At 29.2% G+C, this 27,590-nt stretch overlaps 3 protein-coding genes and 1 pseudogene across 3 annotated transcripts; all 4 read left to right on the forward strand.

Annotated features, from left to right (window-relative positions):
- The first annotated feature begins 504 nt into the window (after positions 1-504).
- On the forward strand, positions 505-2,093 carry LOC129308002 (very-long-chain 3-oxoacyl-CoA reductase 1-like). Its single transcript, XM_054948957.1, has 3 exons — positions 505-1,133; positions 1,227-1,296; positions 1,834-2,093. The coding sequence occupies exons 1-3, from the start codon at positions 505-507 to the stop codon at positions 2,068-2,070; spliced, it is 936 nt and encodes a 311-aa protein (XP_054804932.1). The 3' UTR covers positions 2,071-2,093.
- Positions 2,094-11,461: 9,368 nt separating this feature from the next.
- On the forward strand, positions 11,462-11,972 carry LOC129308179 (very-long-chain 3-oxoacyl-CoA reductase 1-like; annotated as a pseudogene).
- A 6,820-nt stretch (positions 11,973-18,792) lies between these two features.
- On the forward strand, positions 18,793-21,152 carry LOC129309127 (very-long-chain 3-oxoacyl-CoA reductase 1-like). Its single transcript, XM_054950524.1, has 3 exons — positions 18,793-19,719; positions 19,849-19,918; positions 20,684-21,152. Exons 1-3 carry the CDS (start codon positions 19,082-19,084, stop codon positions 20,936-20,938), a joined length of 963 nt encoding a protein of 320 aa, XP_054806499.1. The 5' UTR covers positions 18,793-19,081; the 3' UTR covers positions 20,939-21,152.
- A 151-nt stretch (positions 21,153-21,303) lies between these two features.
- On the forward strand, positions 21,304-23,743 carry LOC129309128 (very-long-chain 3-oxoacyl-CoA reductase 1-like). The gene is made up of 3 exons (XM_054950525.1): positions 21,304-22,194; positions 22,336-22,405; positions 23,289-23,743. Exons 1-3 carry the CDS (start codon positions 21,557-21,559, stop codon positions 23,541-23,543), a joined length of 963 nt encoding a protein of 320 aa, XP_054806500.1. The 5' UTR covers positions 21,304-21,556; the 3' UTR covers positions 23,544-23,743.
- Positions 23,744-27,590: the final 3,847 nt, after the last annotated feature.

A 27,590-nucleotide genomic window follows, 5' to 3' on the forward strand; every position in this document is an offset into this window, starting at 1 on the left:
GACTATCTATAAAAGGTTTTAATTGATGGGAAGTTGAATGAAGTGCCGTAAAGTGAGTTCACTATGAACATCCACTTTGCAGTGGTTTATGAGGATTCTCCATATGATAAATTAGTCTTTTAAAATTAACTCTCTCTTTATACTGTACTTGCAACAGATCCAAAGTCCAAACATCATAATAATAATAATGAAGAAATTAAAGACAAGTCATCGTACAAATACGATGTCGTACGTTCGTGGTTCCTCCTCCTTTCTGCTCCTTCAATTTCTCTTAAAATCCAACACTTCGCATGCAAGCCAACTGACTCAGTCCTTTTTACTTCAACATATTCCTATTTATGCTAGTAATTTAACAAAATTGGGACAAAAATTCGGATCTCCTCTCATGAAAGTTGGATCAACTTGATCAACAACTTCTGAATCTTCTCATCAAATATAATTTATTCCAATAAGTCCATATTCCAACTAGTGAGGTTCCTCTTAGTTTAATCAATCTGTATCATAATGGAATTGAAGTGGCCAGATATTTTCCTGGTGGCAACATGCTCCTTAGGATTCATCACTCTTCTCAAAACTCTGACATCACTTGTGAAGTGGGTGTGGGTTATGGTGTTGAGGCCACCCAAGAACCTCAAAACCTACGGCTCATGGGCTATCGTCACCGGTTCGACCGACGGAATCGGGAAAGCCCTTTCCTTCGAACTGGCTTCCAAGGGACTCAACATCCTTCTGGTCGGTCGAAGCCATAAGAAGCTCGAAGCTACGATGAAGGAGATAAGAGATAAACATGGTGACGAAGTCGAAGTGAAGCTTGCAGTGATTGACTTTGAGAACGTTAATGGAGAAGAAATAGTGAAGAAGATGGAGGAAGCAACGGAAGGTTTAGATGACGTGGGAATTCTGATCAACAACGCCGGCATAGGAGAACCATATCCGAGGTTCTTTCATGAGAATGATCCTGAGATTATTGATGCTGTCGTGAAGGTGAATCTTGAGGGACCCACTTGGATGACAAAGGCAATACTTCCAAAGATGATGAAGAAGAAGAAAGGAGCCATTGTTAACATTGGATCAGCTTCTGCTTCTGTAGTCCCTTCCTTTCCTCTCCACACCACATATTCTGCTACAAAAGCGTAAGTTCTATCTATCAACCGATTAAAATTAGTTAAACCTCACTTACGATCCATATATATATAATTATTGTTATTATTACGTTGGCTCCACAGATATGTTGCAATGTTGTCGAAATGCATCAGTTTAGAGTACAAAACGCAAGGAATTGATATCCAGTGTCAGGTGAGTAAAAAGAGGATGTATGTGAAATATGTTATTTTGAGTTTTGATCAAAGTACAGAAACCAGATTCATCATTGAATTGGTCGAGGTAAAGGTTCAAGATTGAGTGACCTAAATGTGATTAAATCAAGATCAACCTAGTCATGATTAAAAATATACAAAAAAAAAATTCCATATAAAACCTTGAAAAGAGTAATATTTAAATAAAAAAACACAAATTTACCATCATAAATGGATCTTTCATATATAATCCTCACATAATCTAACAAAACACAGTTATTAAAGCACAAATATGACAGATTTCTATTTTTTCTGTTTTCTTTAACTCAAAACGATGTCATTTCAGCTTTGGCAAGGAGAGAAAAAAAAAAATTCAACTTGATCTACCTGTCTAAAACTCTTGACTAGGAGACTAGTTCATCAGTTTACTGGACAACCTGGATTGAGCTTTAATGTCATGTCTTGATTCAATCAATGGAAATAATTAAGGTTGTATTTTGTTTTGTTTTTTTTTGTTTTTTTTTTTGGTGAAATGTAGGTACCACTGTATGTGGCAACGAAGATGACAAAGATGAAGGCGTCTCTATTGGTTCCATCTGCAGAAAAGTACAGTAAAGCAAGCTGTGGATGTATAGGGCACGAGAGAGAGTGTGAACCTAATTTGGTTCATTCTCTACAGCGACTTCTCGTTGGAGCTCTTCCTCATGCCTTCTGTGATTGGTATCTCATGCGTGCCTTTCTTGCCCTGCGCAAAGAAACCCTTTGTAAGGATTAATTCCAAAGCTTCATAATTGTACAACTTCGTGGTTTGGTTATTGTGGATTTTCATGTTTGTGTCTATATATATAGTTATTATATATCTCATTGTATGCTTTTGAGTTTGTTCTTTCTGATCTATTATGAGTCTGTGTGAATGTATTGGAACTAAGGGCTGACGTTATATATATGTAATGGTGGGATTTTTATCGTATATGTAAGGATTTTAAATTGGTAGGTGATTTAAATCTGTTAAGGGGGACATACTTGCATCTACCATCGAGGGGGCAATTAGCCCCACTATTGAAGGAAAGAACATGTAAGATGATCCAAATAATTTAAGTTTTCCACTAAAAAAATTCACTTGTTCCTTTAGAAAATTTCATTTATCCCATTAAAAAATTAATATACTAAAATGTACTATAATCTTAAATAACTATATTTTTAAAAATGAAAAAGTAATAATTAAAAAAATATTTGTAAAAATTTTTATTGCAAAAAAGGTTCATAGATTCTATTTAATGAAAATATGATCCAGATGGAAAAAGTTATTTGTATAAAGAGAGATTTTTTTATCTTATTATAATTTTATGTTTTATACAATTTTTTAGTATTTAATTATATTAAATTATATCGTTGATATAATCTAATAGATATTTTAAATAATTAAGGACCCCCTAAGGATATTAATCCCAATTAAAGACCATAAAATTTTAACATCTCAATTAAGGACCTTGGGATAAAAAAATGTAGTTTATCTTAAATGCTCCTAAGAAAAAAAAACCAAATTATGTTGAAATTTCAATTATGTTATTTTCACAATATACGTTAGCAATTTTTTCATGTCAAGTTAATGAATTTTCAAGTGGCGTTAGTCAAACCCATCTCACATTAATGGATTTCAATTTGAACAAGTCACTTTTTGTTAAACAATCAATTTTCAAGTGAGATTTTATTTTTTCACAATATACGTTAGAAATTTTTTTAAGTTAGGTTAGTAAATTCTCAAATAGCGCTTTTTATTTAACAATTAATTTTTAAGTGGGGTTTTATGTTTTCACAATATACTTTAAAAATTTTTTTCAAATTGAGTTAGTGAATTTTTAAGTGACACTTTTTGTTAAACAATCGATTATTAAGTGAGGTTTCATATTTTTACAATATACGTTAGTACTTTTTTTAAGTTGGGTTAGTAAATTTTTAAGTGGCGTTAGTGAATCTCACTTCATATTAATAAATTTCAAGGGCATTTAAGATAAACTATATTTTGTGTTCCAATTAAGAACCATGGGATTTCAAAAGTTTATAGTCCTTAATTGAGATTAATGTCCTTAGGAATCCTTAATTGTCATTTTTCCTATTTCAAATTATTTTTCAAAATATTAATATTTATTTTAAGTATAAATTATGCCTTCATTAATTTGTTTTTCAAGATCCACCCACTTATTCAACAAGTGTCTCAATTATAGTCTTTACTTTTTATCAATATTTAAAAATTATCAAGATATATTTCTTTTTGAAAAAACCATTCTCCCTATTAGAATACACATCTCATTAAGTGAACTAGATCTAGATCTAATAATTAATACTTTCTTCAATCATATTTATAAGACCTTACTACTCATTGATCATTAATATAAGATCATTTATAAAATTTAATGAAACATCTATAATATTATGTAAATAGCATCAGGTGGATACTGTATATCTACAATACCCACCCAACTTTTTTTAAAATTTGTTGTTTTTTTTTTGGTTAATTTGTTATTGTTACAGATGGGTATTGCTCAGTACCCATCCGTGACCTTTTCAAAATTTGTTATGAATGAGTGTTGTAGATCTATAGTATCTATCTAACTTTTTTTACTTTTTTTTTAATTTTTCAACGGTTTATAATAAATAAAAAAGAAAAAGAATAAAGTGGATCATGTAGTAAAAGAGATACATGTGAGATATATGATTAAAAATGAGTAAAATATATTATTTATTTTTATCTTAATTAATAATATTTCTCTTATATTTTTTGAAACCTATATGAATATCTTTTAGTGTGAATAGTTAAGATTTTATTTTTAATCTATGTAATCATTAGTTAACTATGTTGAACTAAAATACACCTATTTAAATATAAATGTTGCCTAAAAATCATTTAAATTTCCAAAAAAAGAATTTTTTTATCTAATTGTATTTATTTTGTAACTTTTTTAAAAATCAAATATATAAATGAGTCAAAAATATATATTTAAAGATGCAGTTTATAAACTCAATAAAGAGAAAAATAAAATAAAATAATTTAAAGTAGTTAATCTAGCCTAAATAAATCCTAAAACTAGAGGTGTCAAGAGTTAAATTTAACTATAAATTTTTTATATGTGGGACCCATAAAAAATTAAATTATTAATATGAAACTTACAATTAAAAATGAGTAAAATATTTTGACATTCCCTTTGTTTTATCTTAATTAATAATACATGTTTTCTATTTTTGGAAACCTATATGAATATTTTTTTTAATATAGATAATTATAAAATACAAGCCTTCCTTCTATTTTTAAAATTTTATTTTCACTTACCTAACTATTAGTTGACGTAAAAAAGTAGATGTGTGATCCACCATTAAAAATATGGATGCGGGACCAACATTTATAAAAGTTAAAAATTTAAACAATGTATAAAAAATATGAAGATTTCTATATCTTGAAAAATCATGTAGAATTCATGGTAAAAATTGGTGGTGAATATAAAATTTTTAAAATTTGTTATCAATTTTTAAAATTTTATTTTCATTCAATTAACCATTAGTTGACCATTAAGTTATATATGTTGAACTAAAATGCTCTATTTAAATATCAATATTATATGAAAATTATTTAAATTATTAAAAAATTAATTTTGTAACTTTTTTAACATGTTAAATATATAAATTGGCCAAAAAAATATTCAAAAACACAGTTTCTGGACTCAATAAAGAGAAAAATAAAATAAAATAATTTTTAAAAATTTGGGATAGTTAAACCAACCTAAATAAATTTAAAAGCTAAAGGTGCAAAAGGTGGGCTTGGCTATTGATTCTTTTATATGTTTATACATTTTAAAATCAGTATGAATTGAGGATCTAATGGGAATGGAAAGAATGTGAGATTTTAATAAACTTAACTTTTTAAAAATTAAAATAGTGTGATTTAAAGAAATGGTTTGTAGACCTACAATTAAAAAATGTGAGTGGGGGAATATAATTTTAAATTTTAAAAATTTAGACAAGATGTAAGGTATAATAATTTTTTTATGTTTTCAAAGACCATGGTAAAAATAGTATGTGTTAGATTTGTAAAGAAATTTCTAATGATAAAAAAGTGGTCGACAGACCTATAATTTAATTAATAAAATTAAATTAATAATTATTTTAAAAAATAATTTTTAAAAATTAGTTAATGGATGATTTTGTTAAAGAAAATAAATAGTATAGTTGTGGGATTCGATAAAAAAGTATATGTGTAATCTGCCATTAAAAAATGTGGGTGTGGGACTAACATTTATACAAGTTAAAAATTTAGACAATATATAAAAAATATGAAGATTTTTATATCTTGAAAGATCACGTAGAATTCATGGTAAAATTTGGTGTGAATATAAAATTTTTAATAAAAATAATATCTGTTTGATATGCAAAGGAGTTGCCAATAATAAAGAAAATAATTGTGGAACCTATAATTTATGTAGGATTTATAACAAAAATTATATATGGATATAAGATTCTTAATAAAAACAATAGATGCTAGATATGTAATAAAATTTAAATAAACATAAACACAAATTATATTAACTAATTTATGTCTAATTTCATTAATTTTTCTATACCTACATGTTTGAAATATTATTTTAATAAACTTACTCCATTCATTTAAAAATATAAGGTAATTTTTAAGAGTTATTTCTCAAGGTTTGGATATTAAAAAGTATAAGATATTTTTAATTTTTAAAGGTGTAATTATTTTATAGTTAAACATCCAATTAAATAGTAAATATAGAAAGATAGTGTTAATTTAAAAATAAATAACTACTTTATTAAAAGATGAGATTTAATTAAAAATAAATTATATATTATTCCCGTAAATTGCATAGGTTATAAATTTTAGAATAAAATATTATACTAAATTTTGATATGGACAGCAAATTATAAAAAATATAAATTACAAGAAAAATTCTTAAATAAACTCATATTTTATATAATATTTCTTTTCAACTTGTGAAAATAGTATAATCTAACCTTTGATGTTAACAAAAAAAAAATTTAATCATTATTTGATTAAAAAATTACCTTAAAAATTATGATGTAATATATTGTTATTTATTTTTATTTTCTAATGATATTAACATTTTCTTCTTACTTTTTTTTCATTGTCCTCAAATTGAATAAAATGTTAAACTCCGTGTATCACAGGGTTAAAATCTAATTTATGACTAATTTCCAAAAATACAATTGTCTCTTTATAATAATGGCTTTTATCATCATTTCTCCCCAATAAACTTTACCAATTAAAGAGTTGTTTCAGGAAAGCAGTTAACATGACCTTATAAAAAGGATCAAAGTGAGTAAATTATAAGTTTGTTGGATTTATTCAGTTAAGGAATCAAGACTATCTAATTGAATCACGGAGATCTCATTCAATTTAGATCTAGTACGTAAATTTAATTAGTAACCAAACATAATTTGACTTGATTAATTTGAATTGGATGATTAATTTCAGAAAACAAATAACTCGTCTAAAATGTTAAAAATTAATATTGAAAATGTTTCTAAATTGAAAAACAAATGATCAATCGAAATGGAGGTGTCCATTGTGGAATCGGTTTCTTTCCTTTAAGGTGCCCCTCCACTACCCCTCCTTTCCACTATAGCAAGATGTAGATAGTTTAGATTAAATCTGTAAAATCATAACAAAATGTTGATAAAGAATGAATGCGTTTAGTTGGGAAAATTAACTTTTCTGCATTTCTAAAATCTCCTCATTATAATTCAGTTTAACCAGTTAATCAAAATTCTCTTCAATAATTAAGCTTTTTCAAACAAGATCCCAAGTTTTTATCATTTATAAATGATCTATTTAAAAAGGAAAAATTAGAGTTAAAGAGTGTGCGGAAGCTTGTGATATCACTCATTTGAAAAACATTTGAAAGAAGAGGACAAAAACTTAATTTTGATGAAACCCTAGGTTGTTCCCTACAATTAAAGATGCATACGTTGAGGCCATTTAGTACAGCCAACACACACGTGTGCCATGTTAAGCCTCTACTGTGCAATTCATTGCGGCTAAGGGGCCATTCATAACAGCAAGCTACACAAGCATGGCAGCAAAAGATAGACTTGGGGGCCAACTTTCAATGCACTCCAAGTCTCTATCCAACATTCGATTAAGGTATCTATCGCAAATAGCACTTACAAAGAGCTAACTAATGACATAAGTCTCATATTAAAATTCATTCAAATAAAGGAGTTAAACACCCAAACATACTTTTAGTCACTTTTTACACTTTTCACAATAATATGGGTGTCCAAACCCCAACCAAAGTGTCATAAGTTCATATAACCACCTAGATCAGACTTAAAAGGACTTAGAATGACCTGTGCAATACACCACAATATACACAATCGTGAACCAGAACTCAATTTTTGTCCTCAACCCCAATTTCATCAAAAGTAAGAGGAAGGTAATTATCAATTCAAATTACCAAAATAATCGTTTGCAACCTTACATTTACCATAAACCTACTTGCACCAGTATCTTAGCCTTGATTATGCCTTAACCATGCATGCATTTTGACCCAACGCACAAAATACAGCCAACAAATAACTTAAATGCATGCAATGATGCAAGTATCCAAAATAAACATCATAGTTAACAATATCAACATAAATTACACATAAACAAAAGAATACAAGGCATTATTATGAGAATAGCTAATCCTTAAACCTTAAGAGCCTTTCTCCTATCTTGACCAAAGCTAATGCCTGTAAAATATTAAATAATTGGATGAGTATAACTACTCAACAACCAAGGTAATCTACAACATGAACGTGCAAGTTAAACAATCATAGGCATGCAAAGTGGAAAAATTTATAAAACAATTAATATCAATATCATTTAATTCAATGCAATGTATGACCATCCAAATCTCTAAACCTCCATCACTATCGACTGAATCAATATGCTACACAATTATTAAGAGCTAAACCCATATGGCTAGGATAGTCCAAGCTCTCCAATCATAAGGGGTGACTTAGCTAAGGCTCCATGCAAATTCTCATACCATAGATTCCCCCATCTCGAACACAAAGGTATCATAAGACCCTATTGCCAACTTCATTAGTTTGGGTTTAAGGGTAAACCCTATTACTACCTTTACTAAGTAGGGTTTAATAAGGAAAAAATTGCCCCACTTATCAATATAGAGTACCCAGCACTCCTCAAGAAAAGATTAGGGATAAACATGAATGGATAAAGTTGCTTGGCCACATACTATTTTTCAACGAGCATCTGGTAGCATAAACTATCAGATGGTGCAAAATAAATTGTGAGTTTTCAAAAATGGAGCATCTAATAGCCCGCTGCTAAAGATGGACATTATTGAAGCCCACAATAACATATGGCACAACACGGGCATGATACATCAGCATGGTAAAGGTACAAATTTAGCCATGAACTATTTTTCAATGAGCACTGAGTAGCTTATACCATAGAAAAAGGACCATCCAACACCTTCCCCTCAATTTTGACCAAACATCATTTATTTTTATACTTTTTAGACCCATAAAGCATTAATTTATTCAATCTTCATGCCTTCATTCTTAATCACAGCTCAGGAAAGAGATTCAAAGAGTTCTTATCTGAAGACACCCACAAAGACAACGCTAACAAAGTAGAAGGAATAATTCGTGATTAAATTAAACTAGAATCAAGCTTCCTTCATACATAGTAAAATAAAGCTTTTACTTCATTAACATCGTCCTTGTGAATGTCTTCAGATAAGAACTCACTGAACCTCTTCTTCTAGAGTTGATATTGAGAACAAAGGCAAGAATATTGTAGAGATTAATGCTTTATGGGCTTCATAAGTATAAAAATAAATTATATTTGGTCAAAATTGAGGGAAAAGTATTGGATGGTCCGTTTTTATAGTAAAGGCTACCCAGTGCTTCTTAAAAAATAATTCGTGGCTAAATTTGCACCTTTATCATATTGACATGTCGTGCTACGTGTTATTGTGGGCCCCACATAATGTCCGTTAGCTAAAGTTAACGGCGGGCTACTGATGCTCCATTTTTGAAAGTTCGTGATTTATTTTGCACCATTTAATAGTTTAGACTATCAGATGCTCCTCAAAAAATAATATATAACTAAATTTGCTACTTTATCCAAAATGAATCTTACCCCAAAAATAAAAATTTGTCACTTCCTTGTCACTGCCCCACTCCCCTCTTCAAATGGAAACTTGAGTGAAAGTTCAAGGAAATGAACTTTCAATGAATTTTTCAATAAACTTTGAAATTTATTTTTGTAAACCAAACAACTTTAGCATTTGTTGATCCACAAAAATACTTCGCAATTGTTAAAAGTTGGTTAACGAAACACACACTTTGGGCTTGTTTCGATACATCTAGCTTTTCTTCTCTTTTTTTTCTTTTTTTTTTTTCTGTTTCTGGATGCATCTAGCTTTTAGAAAGTACTTTGAGCAATTTCTAAAAATTAAAAGTTGTTTGGATAAAAAAATATGAATAAAATTAAAGCACTTTTTCAAACTACATTCCAAATGTGATTAAACGTGGATTTTAACAATATAACTATCAGTAGCTTTTGGAACTCACATTTGTGTATTTGGTATTAATAAGGGAGTTAAATGTATACTTAATTTTTTTATTTTACTATATTGCCCCTTCCATCACTTGTAAGTTGTATCTCTTCTCGTTTTTCTTTAGTTGAGCTTAGCAGAAAGAGGAGGGAAAAAAACGCATAGGAGGAGAGAGAAGGATAAAAGAGTGGGCAATAAAAATAATTATCAAAATAAAATATCTGTGATCCAAAATTGTCCATGTAAAATATTAAAAATGTTTTACATGTAACAAACACCGTTATTAGTTAAAAAAAAGTTAATAAATCAATTTATTTCTTGAACCAGCTGGCTTTAGGGAGAATGCTAATTAAGAACTCGAAAAAAAATATTAATATAAAACAATGACGTGTTAATTGTTGAATTTTTAAAATTTGTAACTCAAAAATCTATAGTTATAATTTATCACATATATTTTTCAAATATTTTTAATATATTGTATTTGTAGAACAAAAATTATAAACCATAAAAATCAATGTCCTTTTTCATAATACTAAATTCAAAAGCACTTTTTAATATATATATATATATATATAATTTAAAAAACTTTTAGTTTATGACTTTTGAAAAAAAATATATCCAAACAAATTGCATTATAATAACTAACTTTTATTAAACTAATTTTTGTCACATAAACTTTTGACAAACTCATTTTTGACCAATGAAAAACCAAACAGGCACTTAATTCTTAAAAAGATTTTAGATATTATTTTAACAAATGTCAAGTCTGGTCGGTATTCTTGTAAGAAATTAAATTTTTTTAATGAACTTTCATTAAGATTTTCTAAAAAAACTGTCATGAGCAGTGTAGCTTGCATTTTGTTTCATGAAACATTTTTTTTTATGTTTTATAAATGCAATACACTTTTGTTTCATAACCGTTTTCTACATTTTAGATAGAAATTTAAATTTAATTATGTACATATATGATCAATATAAATTTAGTTGACTAAACTTTTCTCAATGGATTAAATGATGATCACGTTATACTTTCAAGTTTTATCTACTAAACTGAAATATATATATATATATGTTGGAAACATTGTACATTCATAACTTCATTATATTCAATTCATTCAACTACTAATTAATGATATATTCTCTCAGACTTACCATACGATATTCATATATTATAACAAGACTTTGGCAGTCGTAAATGTGTGCATTTAAATAGCCATATACTTTATTAGTTCTATTTATAAGGCACTTCTAACATATTTTATCAGAACCAAATAAAATTTTGAAACTCATTAACTATGTCTAGAAATTTAACAATTTCTTAACTTTACTCTTATTAAATATATATATATATATATATTAATAATATATTTTCTCTCTTCAACATTTAATGAAAGTTAAATGAAAAAATTTACAATAAAAATTTAATAGGATGACTTATAAATAAATAAATAAAATCTTCTCTCTCTACCTTATAAATAGGATTGGAGGGAGTATATTATATGATTTTAATTATAGAGTAAAGTTAGATCCTTGAACTCAATTATTGTGGGTATGGGTATGGCCATGGAGTGGCAAGATATCTTCCTAATGGCAGCATGCTCCTTAGGATTCATCACTCTTTCCAAGATTTCATCCGTTTGTAAGGTGGGTGTGGGTTATGTTTTTGAGGCCATCCAAGAATCTCAAAACCTATGATTCATGGGTTATCCTCACGGGGTCGACCGACAGAATCGGCAAAGCCATTTCCTTGGAATTGGCTTCCAAAAGGGCTCAATATCCTTCTAGTTGGTCGAAACCCTCAAATGCTTGAAACTACATCCAAGGAGATCAGAGACACAGATGGTGGATTTGTGGAAGTGAAGCTTGTGGTGATAGATTTTGAGAAAGTTAATGGAGAAGAAATGGTGAAGAAGATGAAGGAAGCAACACACAAGGTTTAGATATTGTGTGTTGGTGAATAATGAAGGCATGGTAAACCCTTAACCAAGGTTCTTTCATGAAGAGGACTTTTGAGTTTATAGAAGCGATTATTAAAGTCAACGTGGAAGCAATAACTTCGGTGACGAAGGCTGTGATTGAAGGAATGATCAGAAAGGAAAAAAAAAAAAAAAAAAAGGAGCCATCATCAGCATTGGTTCTGTTTCTTGTGTCGTAATTCCTTCATCTCAAAATCTTTCCTTTTTATGGCTTTAACAAGATCTTCTGTTTCACTTAATAATTCTTACACATACTAGTCATTGTTAAATTCTTTATATCAAGAATGTTTGAGGATTATACATTTCATTAAAATAGTTTAAATTATTTAGTTAGACACATTTTATGTGTTATTTTTTAAGTCTAGGGAAGATTAGGTCCATAATCTTCATTCTCTCTCTTCTTTTATAGTCTTCTTTTTGCTGTTTTTTTTTTCCTTTTCTTTTTGTTGCTTTTTTGTTTGCTCTATTTTTTCTCCTTTTTGTGTGTGTTCCTAGATCAAATGGTTCTAATACCATATTAAATTCTTTATATTAAGTATATATGATTGAAGATAAATTATTTCATGACCAAATAGTTAAATCCACTTAATTAGACACATCCCAAATCATATATATCTTTAATCTATTTTTAAATTACTAAACATGGGATTTCTTTCTCTTTTTGGCGAAAAAAAAGTAGGATTTCTTTATTTCCAACAATCATCAATATTTTCACAGATACGTTGCTCTCAAAATGCATTGGTTTAGAATACAAAGCACAAGGAATTGACGCGTCAGGTTCTTTGATCTCTTGCTCTTAATCTTCTGATTGATAATTATGTTATATATAATGGCGTGTTTGGTTTCAAAAGTTAAAAAAAATACATTTATCCAAACTTTGAAAACAATGAAAGCAAAAGCAAGGATGTGTTTGATTTTCAAAATGTAAAACCATGTATGTTAAAGTAGTGGTTGAAATTAGAGTTAATAATTTGTACCAAATTTAAATAAATCCTTAAACATTATTTAAGTTTAGGCTTGAAAAAATATCAATTATTAAACATTCAGGTTGGTTTGAATAGGCTCAAAAAAATTTAAGTCATACACTATTAGGTTTAAGCTTGTCTCGAATACTTGACTATGTTAAGTTTTATTTTTTCTACAACATATATTGAATGTTTATTAGTCCTTTAAGACCAAAGGCATTTTATACAAAGAGATTATCTTTCTATAAGTACATTTTTTATAGCTATATTTTTTAAAAAAAAAATTAAAAGTCCATATTATTTTATTTCTATCATTTTTAATTTATAAAATACTTTAAAATGTATTTTGAAGAACTTTAAGATAAACAACTTTTCTTTAAAAAATTGAGTCTCCAGTATTTTTTATGTGTCCCAAAAAGTATATTGTATATTTTTTTATAATAATAGCAATAATTAATTTTAAATAAAATTAAAATTGACTTAAAACACAAAACAATAAAAAAAAAAGTCATCAATTATTCAAGTATTCAGGCCGGTTAAAATATGCTCAAAACTTGAAAAGATTAGAGTTGACCTTAACTATTTAGACTATTTTATAAATTTAGGTTGATTGGAGTTGGGCAGAACAAGTCTGCCTTGCTGGAATTACACACTCTAATGGCCTGATAATTGTGAACGCATTCATCCGCTTGATTTTGGGACCTCATTCTACATTCCTCAGCTTCATTCTTTGCTGGCCCACTCTTTATTCTTGGGCTATGCTCCAATTCATTTCATACACATTGACTTTGTTAGCTGCACCTTTGTCTGGAGACTAGAGGCAGACGTTCAAATGTTTTTATTTTATTATTATTTTTTTTTTGGAGTTTGGTAGTTATATTTGATTACCAAAAAGCGATTATTAAAGTGAACGTGGAAGCAATAACTTCGGTGACAAAGACTGTGATCGAAGGAATGATCAGAAACAAAAAAGGAGCCATCATCAACATTGGTTCTTTTTCTTGTGTCGTAATTCCTTCATTTCCATTATATACTCTCTATGCTGCAACCAAAGCGTATGTTTCTTCATCTTCAAAATCTAAAAATATTTCCTTTTTATGGCTTTAACAAGATCTTCTGTTTCACTTAATAATTCTTACACATACTAGTCATTGTTAAATTTTTTATATTAAGCACCTTTGAGGATTGTTCATTTTATTAAAATAGTGTACACATTTTAAGTCTAGGAGAGATTAGGTCCATAATCTTCAGTCTCTCTCTTCTTTATAGTCTTCTTTTTGCTGTTTTTTTTTCTTTTCTTTTTGTTGGTTTTTTGTTTGCTTTATTTTTTTCTCCTTTTTTTGTGTGTGTTCCTAGATCAAATGATTCTAATACCATGTTAAATTCTTTATATTAAGTATATATGATTGAAGATAAATTATTTCATGACCAAAATAGTTAAATCCATTTAATTAGACACACCGCAAATCATATATATTTTGAATCTATTTTTAAATTACTACACGTGGTATTTCTTTCTCTTTTTTGGCAAAAAAAAAAAAACGTGTGATTTCTTTATTTCCACAGATACGTTGGGATGCTCTCAAAATGCATTGGTTTAGAATACAAAGCACAAGGAATTGACGTGCAGTGTCAGCTTCTTCGATCTCTTGCTCTTAATCTTCTTATTGATAATTAGTTATGATGATATATATAATGACATGTTTGGTTTCAAAAGTTAAATATATATATATATATATATATATATCCAAACTTTCAAAACAATGAAAGTAAAAGCAAGCATGTGTTTGATTTTCAAAATGTAAAATCATGTACATTAAAGTAGTGGTTGAAATTAGAGTCGATAATTTGAATCAAATTCAAATAAATCCTTAAGCATTATTTAAGCCAGGCTTAGAAAAATATCAATTATTAAACATTCAAGTTGGTTTGAATATGCTCAAGAAAATTTAAGCCATGCACAATTAGGTTAATTTTTATTTTTTTCTACATCATATATTGAATATTTATTGGTCTTTTAAGACTTAAGGCATTTTATACAAAGAGATTATAGTTCTATGAGTACATTTTTTTATAATATTTTTTAAAAAAATTAAAAAGTCCATATTATTGTATTTCTATCATTTTTAATTTATAAAATACTTTAGAATGTATTTTGAACTTGGTTTTTTAACTTTAAGATAACAAAAAAATTTTAAAAAAAATTGAGTCTCCAGTAGTTTTTGTGTCCCGAAAAGTATACTGTATATTTTTTTATAATAATAACAATAATTAATTTTAAAATAAAATAAAAGTTGACTTAAAACAGTAAACAATAAAAAAGTCATCAATTATTCAAGCATTCTGGCCAGTTAAAATATGCTCAAAACTTGAAAAGATTAGAACTGAGCTTAACTATTTAGATTTTTTTAGAAATTCAGGTTTATTGGAGTTGGGCAGAGTAAGTCTGCATTGCTGTAATTACCCACTCTAATGCCCTGATAACTGTGAACACTTTCATCCACTTGATTTGTGAGCTCATTCTATTCCTCAGCTTCATTCTTTGCTGGCCCACTCTTTATTCTTGGGCTATGCTCCAATTTTTTTTTTTTTTTTTTGCCAAAAATGCTCCAATTCATTTTATACACATTGACTTTGTTAGCTGCGCCTTTGTCTGGAAACTAGAGGCAGAGGTTTTAGGGTTTTTATTTTTATTTTTTATTTTTTGGAGTTTGGTAGTTATATTTGATTACCCAAAATGACCATACAATAGGAAGCTCGTACCATTTTCATGTTAGGTAACTACGAATGTGACTTGCCCAACGCAACATGGAAAAACATTTCCCTGCCCACCAGTTCACCTATATATACCAAACATTGTCCGAACAGTTATGGCATTCTTTTTCCTTTTCTAAATTAATATCATCAAAAGCCAAGTGGGTGTCACATATATAATAATAGTTTGAAATCCTTCAACATCATTTTCGAGTTTAATTTCTGGAATTCACTATTATAAAAATGAAAAATTCTTTATTAAATGCCATTTTTTTCAACTAAATTGTATTTTAATTTTGACCTTTATTAAATTCATAGTTAAAAAAGTGCTCACTAAATTTAGCGAGGGATTGTATTTTCCTTACTAGTTAGCAATAGTTTTGGTCCCTCACTAATTTCACTAATACTATTTAAAATTCAATAATTTTGGTTATGCCTATATTTAAAATTCAAGAATGATCTAGACATTAGAATTTTAAATGATCATTCTTCTGGATATAGACATCTACTGTTTAATGACCTTATTTAATTTTTTTAATCTACACGGCTTTGTTGTAACCTTGCAATTAAAAAAAAAACACTAACATTTTCAAGCATTATTATAAAAAATAGTTAAAAATATATAATTATTGGTCCCTATAATTTCATTGGATATTTCTTTTAGTTTTTATAATTTATTTTTAATGTTTTTAGTACTTGTAATTTAATATTATTAGGAATTTGAGGAGCAAAAGTCACATAATCTTGTTGAAATTATGGAAAATAAAAATACATAGAAAAACTATAGAAACTAAAAGTAATACCTGATGAAACTATATGGGTCATTGATTATATTTTTTTTAAGAAATATTTGGTGCATGTAAAAATTATTAGCTTATTTTATTTTTTATCCAAAAAGAATTATGTAGGATTGTCAGGAGGTGGGTTCTCTCCTCTTATTCTCACCACTTTCTATTCTTTTTCCTTTTCTAACCTTTAGATTAAGATTGGGATGGTTTCAAACTTATTCTCTTATAAAATGATTATTCCAATATTAAATTATTAAAAAATAAATAATCAAATTGAATTTGAATTTGAATATTTTAAAATTATACTACAATATATATTTTATAAAAAAATCAAATCCAAAATCATCTAAAATGTTAATCTTAACTATTAAAAAAGGAAGAGGAACAGAGGATGAGAAGGGTAAAAGAGAGAATCTTCATCCACTTGTCAATACGGCAAATTTGATTGGCCGTATTGACGGATAAAGTTGACAAAATTTTGGTGGGCAAATGACAATTTGGTAATTCCAGTGGATTCCGAATGCACAGGTTATGTACCATAGTTTGCTTCCCAAGTATATCAAAATCCAACCAAATTTGACTTCTCGAACCTATCCTCAGACGACCAAAAAAAGAAAAAAAAAAAACCTAATTCTCATCAAATCCAATTAGGAAAAAAAAAAATCTAATGGAAAAATTATCTGTGCAGTACTATATTTTTAAAAGGCGAAAGTTAAAAAGGATAAATTAATTTACTGAGAGAAAAAAAATCTTACACCAAAAAAATATAAAATAAATTTTTAAAGATTTAGGATTGTAGCTGATTCATATTAATATATAAGTAATTTATTATTCAAAATTTAAAAATTTATAATAATTGTACCATTGATATACAATGGTAAATCATTGGCAAATATAATAATAATCCAAGCATGATGCAAAATATAATAAATGTCAAACTGTTTACTTGTTTTGATCTTATAATATGGGTTATATTTTCAAAAGCTCTTATTATTCTTAAAATTATTATTAAGTTCATAAAAATTATTATTAAATTTTAAAAAAATAAAAAAATTGCTTAAAAATATTTTTTTAAATTTTTTTTAAAAAAGCTGATGATAACTTATTATAATTTTCTCAACGTAACAACAATTAGTAGTTGGAGGTGCTTGTCTTAATGTGGGTTGATATAATAAACGAACAAGTTTTAAAACTATTCATGTTGGTAGTTGAGGGTTACTTGCAAGAAATCAGTTCTTGACTACAATTCTTATTCATAATTTCACAATAACAAGTTATATTCTTTACTATCTTTTGGACAACAACAATTTTGTCCTTTAAAAAAAAAACCTTTGCTATAGTTATTATCTTTTTAAAAATCAAAAGTATATAAATTAATGGGCAATTAGTTCAACGGATAAAAAAAGTTAAATCATCTTATTCTAAAATATTAAGTTTGAGTTCTTCAAGATACTCATATATCATAGCAGATTTTTCTGCTACAATAGATGAAAAATAACTTGAGAAAATGTGATTTAAAAAATTGAAGCATTAATAATATTAGGAAAAATCATACCAAAAAATAACAAAGTATAACCAACGGATGCGTGACAACTGACAAGTAAAGGAGAGAATTATTTAAAAAAATAAAAAGGGGGTAAAATAAACGATCAAAAATAAGAAAATCCATCTTTTGCTCCAAAAAAAACCCAAAAAAGGAAGGGGGGTGGGGAAAGAAAAGCTAAAATTTTTTTGGCATGAATGGAAGGTCAAATTGAAAGCCACCTATTTGCCACTTTTTGTGAGTACAATACAAGGGGTAGATAAGCTGTTTTGCTATTCTATATATACTTTTACCGACTTTTGCCAATAAAAATATTTAAAGAAAGGAAAAATATAAGTTATTATTGTTTGATCAGGTTTTATTTTTAGTCAATATATTTTTTATATTTTTAATTTTTATAATTTTAAAAAAATTGAGTGATCTTTGTTTGTTTTTCAAGTCTTTATTATTAAAGTTAATGTATTTTTTTAATATTTTTAATTTTTATAATTTTTAAAAAGATTGGTAGACTTTTATTTTTTAAATTTCTATTATTTTTATTTTTTATATTTTTACTCCTTATAAAAATTAAAAATATTAAAAAAATATAGAAATTAAAACCAAAATTTAAAAAAGTTATAAGGACTAATGATTATATTTTCTTTTAAATCAATTTCACCAAAAAAATATTTAATTAAATATGGAACTCTTAGATAGGATATTCGTACACTAGTACTTTTTTAAGAAAAATAAACTCAAAAAAATAAAATAAAAGAAAACTTGTTCACACGCATTTTATTTAATGTTGGTTTCGTTTTAAAGCAATCAAATTGATTTTGATTTTGCGGATACGTTGTTACCTGCCCCACGATCCAACAAATCAACCGTCTGCGCTGCGGTTCCTACTTCAATCTGGTGGTTTTTCGCTCATCTTCTTTGTCCCTTTGTTTGCGTTGTCTCACCGTTTCATTTTAGTTTATACTTATAAATTCAATGCCCTTTCTCTCTCCATTTCCCAATCCCTACCTTGCTTTGCCGTTCTTGGTTACTCCGCCTCCCCACTCTTTCAAGCTTCTTCGTTTTAGCAATCCTCTTAAATACCCATTCACTAATCTCTCACCAAACATCTCGCTTTCATTGTTAGATACTTAGATCCGTTTGTTTGTTTCACTCTGACTATGCAGTGCTGTATCATAGCAAGGCTGAAAACCCAACCTTTATGGTTCGGTGTTCTTTTCGTCTTGGGTTTGCTCACCTTCTTGAAAGTTTTCCTAGCTTTTCTCAGGTGGGTCTATGTCATTTTTCTCAGACCCCCCAAAAATCTTAAGAAATACGGATCTTGGGCGCTTGTTACTGGACCCACTGATGGTATTGGCAAGGGTTATGCTTTTCAGCTGGCTCGTGCCGGGCTTAATCTGGTTTTGGTGGGTCGGAATCCGGACAAGCTGAAGGATGTTTCCGATTCGATTCTAGCTAAGTACGGGAAAACCCAGATTAAGACGGTGGTCGTTGATTTTGCTGGTGATCTGTCCGAGGGTATGCTCAAGATTCGTGAAGCTATTGAAGGGTTGGATGTTGGTGTCTTGATTAATAACGTGGGAGTCTCATATCCTTACGCGAGATACTTCCATGAAGTGGATGAGGAGCTTCTGAAGAATTTGATTAAAGTGAATGTGGAAGGAACTACCAAGGTTACACACACTGTTCTTCCTGGCATGCTCCAGAGAAAGAAAGGAGCAATCGTGAATATTGGTTCTGGAGCAGCAATTGTGATTCCTTCAGATCCTCTTTATGCTGTGTATGCTGCCACAAAAGCGTAAGTAGCTGCTTATAGCTTTCCTTCTCACTTCCAATCTCCAAGTTCTGACTGCATTTAAGCTGTTGGGTATCTTGTAGGATACGTTGTTTGATATGTTGAAATGAAGTTGTGTGTTTGTTTCCTCAGGTACATAGATCAATTCTCGAGATGTCTCTATGTTGAATACAAGAATAGTGGGATCGATGTCCAGTGTCAGGTATTTTTTTAAGACTCTTTATGTAGTGTTTTGAATTTTTGTGTTTCAATTATCTATTTTAGGAGAGAAATTCAGGGGAGATTTGTTAATATTAGCCGTGCCGAACAGCTCTAGCTCCACTTGAAAATGTTTCTGCTTATGTCTTTGACTCTTGATTTTTTTTTTTTAATCTGTTTATTAAAGTATATAGTCACCAATCTCTTTTCACTTGAGGTGATGATCCTAATTTACCCAACTTGCTTCTGATTAAAAAAAAAAATTACCCAACTTGCTACTTGGTGATATTACAGAGTTGGTATTCCTTTGATTAATACTTTTCACTGTGTAGAACTTGATCATTATTCTCGAGTTTGTGTGTATTTTGAGAATTGATACTTTTCACTTTAAGTGGATGTCAGAACTTTTTAAAAATATTGGGATCAATTGACTCTATCTTATCTTTCGGTTATTGTGAGGAACTTCTTAATTTAAAATGGCCTTACACTTGTGTAATCATGTGTAGTGAATGAGCCCTTTTCTGTTAGATCAAGATTTAAATGCATCCAACAATAATATTAGTTTTTGAAACAAATATCTAGTATACGCATTAGATTTGAGCAATGATACTGTTGTTTAATGGGAAACATGAATTGTGTGATATGATGAGTGCTATTTGTATCTTGCGTCATTCAATAGCCTACATATCAGAAAAGAGCTAGGAAACTGATCGTCAGAGGCGAAATTTCTATGATATCATTGTGAATTGTGTGTTAATTGTGGAATCAGGTCCCATTGTATGTGGCAACAAAGATGGCATCAATAAAGAGATCTTCATTTTTCGTGCCATCAACCGATGGTTATGCAAAAGCTGGCATGCGATGGATAGGGTATGAGCCTCGGTGCACACCTTACTGGCCCCATTCCATTCTGTGGGCATTGGCTCACGGGTTGCCCGAGTCTCTGGTCGATTCTTGGCGTCTCTGGTTCTGCATTCGCATTCGCGATAGGGGGCAAAAGAAGGACTCGAGGAAGAATGAATAATAAGCTATAAGAGGAACAATCTTTTCAGATTTCAAAGTGTCTGATGTATCACTGACTTAATCTTTGTTGTTATTAATCTGTTCTTGGATCAATAGCTTGGTCTATTCATATTTCTTTTTTGCTCTGCTATCTTGAGTATCTATCTTTTTGTTGTTGTAATGTTGAGGACTTAATGTAATTCTCATTTGTTATAGAAAAATACTGTGGTTTCAAACCTGGATGCCCAGAAAAGAGAACAGACAAAGAAAGAAAAATACAGACTACTAAAAAAGACTTGGATAACAACAAAAAAACTAAAATAAATCATATACGATTGTGAAAGAAAACTTAAAATTTGGAATTTATCTCATTTCGATTTAAACATTGCATTACATCTTTAGGGAAAATTAAATAACGTTATGTTCACTCAAATTGATTTGTCCATTTCGTAAGAACCTTTTTATGGTTCAAATTGAATTTGTGGATTTGTTCTTACCTGCCATTCAATTCAATTGCTCTAATCATCTACTTTTTATCTCATGTCCTCACTGACTCGTTGTCATGGACTCGTGCTAGTGTTACTTCTCTATTACTAACCCCTCCTCACCAAACTCACTCAATTGCTCTCTCACTCTGACAATGAAATGCTGTATAATAGCGAGCCTGGAAACTCAACCTCTATGGTCTGGTTTGCTTTTCGCTTTGGGTTTACTCTGCCTTGTGAGAATTTTCTTAGCTTTTCTCAGATGGGTCTATGTCAATTTTCTCAGACCTCCCAAAAATCTCAAGAATTATGGATCCTGGGCACTCGTTACTGCACCTACTGATGGTATTGGCAAGAGTTTTGCTTCTCAGTTGGCTCGTGCAGGGCTTAATCTGGTTCTAGTAGGTCGGAATCTGGACAAGTTGAAGGATGTTTCCAATTTGATTCGAGCTGCGGTCGGGAAAACTCAGATTAAGACTGTGGTTGTTGATTTTACGGGTGATCTTTCAGAGGGTATGGTCAAGATTCATGAAGCTATTGAAGGGTTGGAGATCGGAGTCTTGATTAATAATGTTGGACTATCTTATCCTTACGCTAGATTCTTCCATGAAGTGGATGAGAAGCTGCTCAAGAACTTGATTAGAGTGAATGTAGAAGGAACTACCATGGTCACACAAACTGTTCTTCCTGGTATGCTCAAGAGAAAGAGAGGAGCAATTGTTAATATTGGTTCTGGATCATCAGCCGTGATTCCTTCAGATCCTCTTTATGCTGTGTATGCTGCCACAAAAGCGTAAGTGACTGCTTGTCTATATTTAGTTTGCTTCTTAATTCCAAATTCCAAAGTGCTAGCTTCATATAAACTGTTTGAGAATCTTGTAGGATGTGCTGTTTTATCTGCTAAAAAATATAAGTTCTCTGTTTGTTTCCTCAGGTACATAGATCAATTCTCAAGATGTCTCTATGTTGAATATAAGAAAAGTGGGATTGACGTCCAGTGTCAGGTATTAATATTTACACTGTAGCTCATATTACAGGCCGTATTACGGGCATTTTTCTTTGACCCTCAGCATCAACCAAATAGTAATTGTTCTGTATATGTGAATCATAAATTACCAATTAGAAGAGGGAAATTCAGGTTAGATTTGTCTGGGTTAACTCAAAGAACAGCTCTAGCTCTAGTTCCACCTGATCACATCCCTATTCTGCTGCCATATGTGTCTGCTTGTGTCTTAGTTATTTAACATGTTTGTTTATGGGTATATGGTATAATGTCACCAATTTTTCTGTTCATTCAAAATTCTACTGCTCAAAACCAAACATAATATCTCTGCCGATATAAGATGATCCTAATAATATACACAACTTGCCTCTCATTTGGTGGAACAGGGTTGATATCGTGGCATGCATCTAGTGCTTATCTGCTATTCCTTTCATTGATGCTGTTCTTTGTGTATTACGTTTCCCCGGTTTGTGTGTGTGTGCTTTGATATTTGATACTTTTCACTTTAAGTGGACATTAGCACTTTCGAAAAGCAAACTGTGTATAACTTACTCTATCTCTTCTTTCAATTATTATAAAGAATCGCTTCATTCATCTTCACTTCTGAGTGTTGTTCCTCTGAAACTAGCCTGCATACCAGAAAACACCTGGGAAACAGATGGATTGGAGATGCTTTTATAGGTGACCATATATGTATTAGAGAAAAGAAGTCCAACATCTAATAGTTAGAAAGTAGATTAGAAATATATAAACTTTGGGATGTGTCTAGTTAATTGGCTCAAGCTATTTTGATGAAATAGATAATCCTTAAGTATACTTAATATTAAAAACAAAAAATTGATGATGTGGGCAACTTTTGATGTTACCATGAATTGTGGAATCAGGTTCCATTACAAGTGGCAACAAAGATGGCATCCATAAAGAGATCTTCATTTTTTGTGCCATCAAGTGAGGGATACGCGAAAGCTGCCGTGCGTTGGATAGGATATGAGCCTCGTTGCTCGCCTCACTGGACGCATTCCATCCTGTGGGCGTTGGCAATGTCGTTGCCTGAGTCTCTCGTTGATTCTTTGCGCCTCTGGTCCTGTATTCGGATTCGACAGAGAGGGCAGCTCAAGGAAGCAAGGAAGAAGGAATAAGCCATAAGGGAAACTATCTTTCAAAGTTTCAAGCTAGTCTGTATTTGTAGGCTGTAGCAATAGTTTGGTCTATTCTTTTTGCCGTACCATGTTCTGAGTATTTTTTGTCGTTGTAATGTTGAGGATCATTTGTTAACAATTCAAGGCAAATATATCACCTAGCATTGCTTTTCTTAGGCCAGTGAAACTTGATTCTTGTTTCTCTTCTTATCAGTTTTTTGTTTTTGGTTCTTTATGTTTATGAATACAGCTGGTTCTGGACTAGGGGATTTAAAACTAGGTTAAATAATAATTTGACTTCAAAAATACCTGCCATCTAAAATCTTAAACTTATTTTTAATACAATATTTTTCCTCAACTTTTAAAAACAATGTAATATTATTCCTATCATTAATAAAAGTTAATTTTAATAGTTAGTTAACTAAAAAAATGACCTCAAAAATTATATAAAAGGACAAAAGAATTTATTGGTCCCTTCTTGTAATTTTTGGTTTTTTTCCTATGATTTTCTTGGTCCTTTTTTATTATTTTCCAATCAATTAATGATCAAAATTTACTATTGCTAACAATAAGGGCAACATTTCACTGTTTTCAATAATGGATGGGAAATCTTATATAAAAAATAAATTTAGAGTTCTAGACACTCTTGGACTTATAGTTTAGAAAACAAATTGCCCTTTTAACCATTTAAAATTTAAAGAGGAACATTTAGATGAATTGAAGAAAAATGGTGAGATTAAGATGAACAATAAAGAACAAATCTTGAGGCATAAGATATTAAGCTTTGGCCTTGAGGAGAAATGTTGTTATTCCTAATTAAGTTTGGATTCTCTAACTTCATACATGTGACTGTATGCGAGAGTGTAATTGTAAAATTTGGATCACACACACAGTCTCATTTTCTCATGTCACTGTTCTTTCAGCTGTATGACTTTTAAAAAGATTTATTTGCATTGTTTGTCTATTCAACCGTATAACTACATTGTTTGAGAATATATATTTTCAATTTCAATATTTTTTTGGAGCAGGTTATGAGGTCCGTTGTAGCCTTTTTTTTTTTTTTTAGACCACCCATTATTACAGACTTGTCTCACTATAATTAGAGTATTTTCAAGAGTTAAACTCAACTTTTAATTAAATAAGCACTACCCCTACCAGTTGAATCAAGTTCTTACTTAATGGATCCCTAATCACAACATGATCAGCTTATTTTCCCTAATAAATGAATGATCCATTGCAAATAGGCCATCCAATTTAATTCATGGTTTAAATTTGCTGATGTTTAAAAATACAGATTAATAATCTATATTATTAGAATTTCATAATGACTTAGAGTAGGAACAATGAAATTGAAAAATACAGAAAGAGTGATAATTGAGAAATTTGAATTTGAAATATAAAATTTGAAAATGATTTTCAAGAAAAAATTGAGTAAGACAAAAAAACAAAAAAACAAAAAAAAAAGAAAATAGGATGCAATTACCAATGAAGTCTCTTAAACTTGTTACGAAGGGTTCAATTCTGACCATATGCATGTAAAAGATCTTTTTAATAGTTTATTTTCATGATCTCTATATTTTGAAATGGATCCTTGATTATTAGCAAGAAGATACCCTTATATTACAAGACCTTTACTTTTTCCAAAAAACTAATTTAGTAGGGTGTATAGTACACCTGCTTATATGCTTAAGACCTTACCTAAATCCTTCTTAGGAGATAAAACAACTCTTCTGACCAATTCGAGATGCCCCTGTCATAGATGACTCACCAAACAGCCCACTAATTGGATAAACTTGAGTCTAGCTCTATTACCATTTTATCACAAGATTATTACCCTCTCATTAAAAAACTAGCTTAATAAGGTGTACAGCACACCGACTTATATTCCTAAGACCTTTTTCAAGTTTTTTTTGATGTAAGACATAATGCTTGACTCATATACTTGTGAAAGAAAACAGTGAGAATGATTTTTTTATGTACTTGTTTTTTATTAAAAAAAACATTGGCAATGATAATAATTAATTATACAAAATCTTACTAAACACTTCATTAAAAAAAAAAAAAGATAACCACTACTCACAAAAATCTCGTGCCCTGGATAACCTAACGAGTTGTGGCATTATTAATTCTGAGTGGCTTCTCATCATCATACATACATGCTATTCATGCATTATTGGTGACTTATAACAATTACCAAATGATTTTATCATTTATTTTTTTAACATGACTATCAATTAACCAAATTCAATAAATGTGTTTTTGGTAATATTTATAAAAGCTAAAGTCTACTTTCAGTCTCCTAACTTTATATAAGTTTTTAATTTGATTTTTTAATTTTATAAAGTATATTTTTAGTCATTTAACCATAATACTGTTAGTTTTAAATAATTATTTTTTTATATCAATTATTATTATTTTAAAAATAATTAAACTTAATAAATCAATATTTGAAAATGTTTTGTCAATATTTAAAAGTTTAATATAAAATTTTTTTGTAATAAAACTAATAGTATTAGAGTTAAAGAACTAAAAAAATATATTTTATAAAATTAAGTAATCAAAATAAAATATTATATAAAATTAAAAGATTAAAAATATATTTTAGTTTTTTATAAATCATCCAGTATATCTCGTGAAATATTGCAGTAGATTTCTCAACTGTTTTTAAAGGTATTCTTATCTATTTATTTCTCTAGAGTAGTCACAGTATAGTTTGTAAAGCCAGTGCTCAGTAAACTTGTACTCCCTCCTCTCAAAGAGCTAGATGTAGGTTTATTTTGATCCTATTTATAAGATCATTATTTTTTTAATTTTTATATATCTCCTTCATTTATAAGTCTTTTCCAAACTACCCCATGTTTGGTCAAAAAAAAAAACTACCCCATGTTGGAAAATTCTTCCTCTTGTCTTTTTTTTTTATTAAAGGGTTTAAATTATAAAATGTCTTTAAAAAAATATGAAACAATGTTCCATTTTTAATTACCTTTTAGCTTCAATGGTAATTTGTTATTTTCACTCTCAATATCTCACTATTGGCAGAGTCTACTCATTCACAATAGTTATCTCTATTAACAAGTGAAAATTTGTTACTTTCACTCTCAATACTTCACTGTCGATAGAGTTTACTCATTGTGCTTATAAAAAAAATTATTGTTGTAACAAGAAGATATAAATTTTTGAATCTAATGTATGGTATATTGTTTGAAAAATGCAAGTCAAACGGTGCCTCAATAAAATTATATCTAATATATAATTTTAAAATAATACCATAATAATCATATAATTTTAATTTAAAGAATCATCCACATTTAGCCGCACAGACCATATCTTAATATTGCCCTCATGATTATACCTCTCATTAAAACAAAATCTTAATTCTTAACATTCTCGTTTATTTCCTTCTTTAGTTGTCATATTCAGCAAAAAAATTATTGATGTTTTTTTTTTGTATTTAACTAGTTCATCAAATGATAAATGATAATTTAATATATTTATAATTATAATTTTTTGGCTACAGTGACATATTTATAACTGATTAACTGTTTGGTCTACCCCATGCAAACATTCAACATTTAATTATCTCCAATTGGGCCCAATGTTTTCAATAAATCCCTTGTCAGCCCAAAAGGCCTCAAATGTCGAAACTATTGGAGGCCCTAATTTATAGAACTTGATCATGATTCCAAACTAATGGGCTTAACATAAAACACTGGGCCTTGACAAATGATTCTCACAATTCAACATTTTCTAAGGTCTTACCTGTGCTTTTCTTAATTTGAACTTTTCACAATCCAGTTGGTATAAATTTGACTCAATAATCTATAAGATTATAATTCAAATCTCACATTTGATGCAAGTATTTCATTAGTAAATAATTTATAAATATCTTTATAAATACTTTTTAAATTTATAAATATGCCCTGTCTTTGGTAAATCCACGAGACTCAATTCATTTAAATTTTTTGTATAAAAAGAAATTTTAGCTTCCTGTCTAACTTGCTAATAATTGAGATTCCTCCAACTCTACTTCTCTATATCATAATAACA

This window comes from Prosopis cineraria, unplaced genomic scaffold (assembly GCF_029017545.1).
Source record: "Prosopis cineraria cultivar Desert tree isolate PC_DT_omini unplaced genomic scaffold, ASM2901754v1 PC4, whole genome shotgun sequence".
Classification (NCBI taxonomy): domain Eukaryota; kingdom Viridiplantae; phylum Streptophyta; class Magnoliopsida; order Fabales; family Fabaceae; genus Prosopis; species Prosopis cineraria.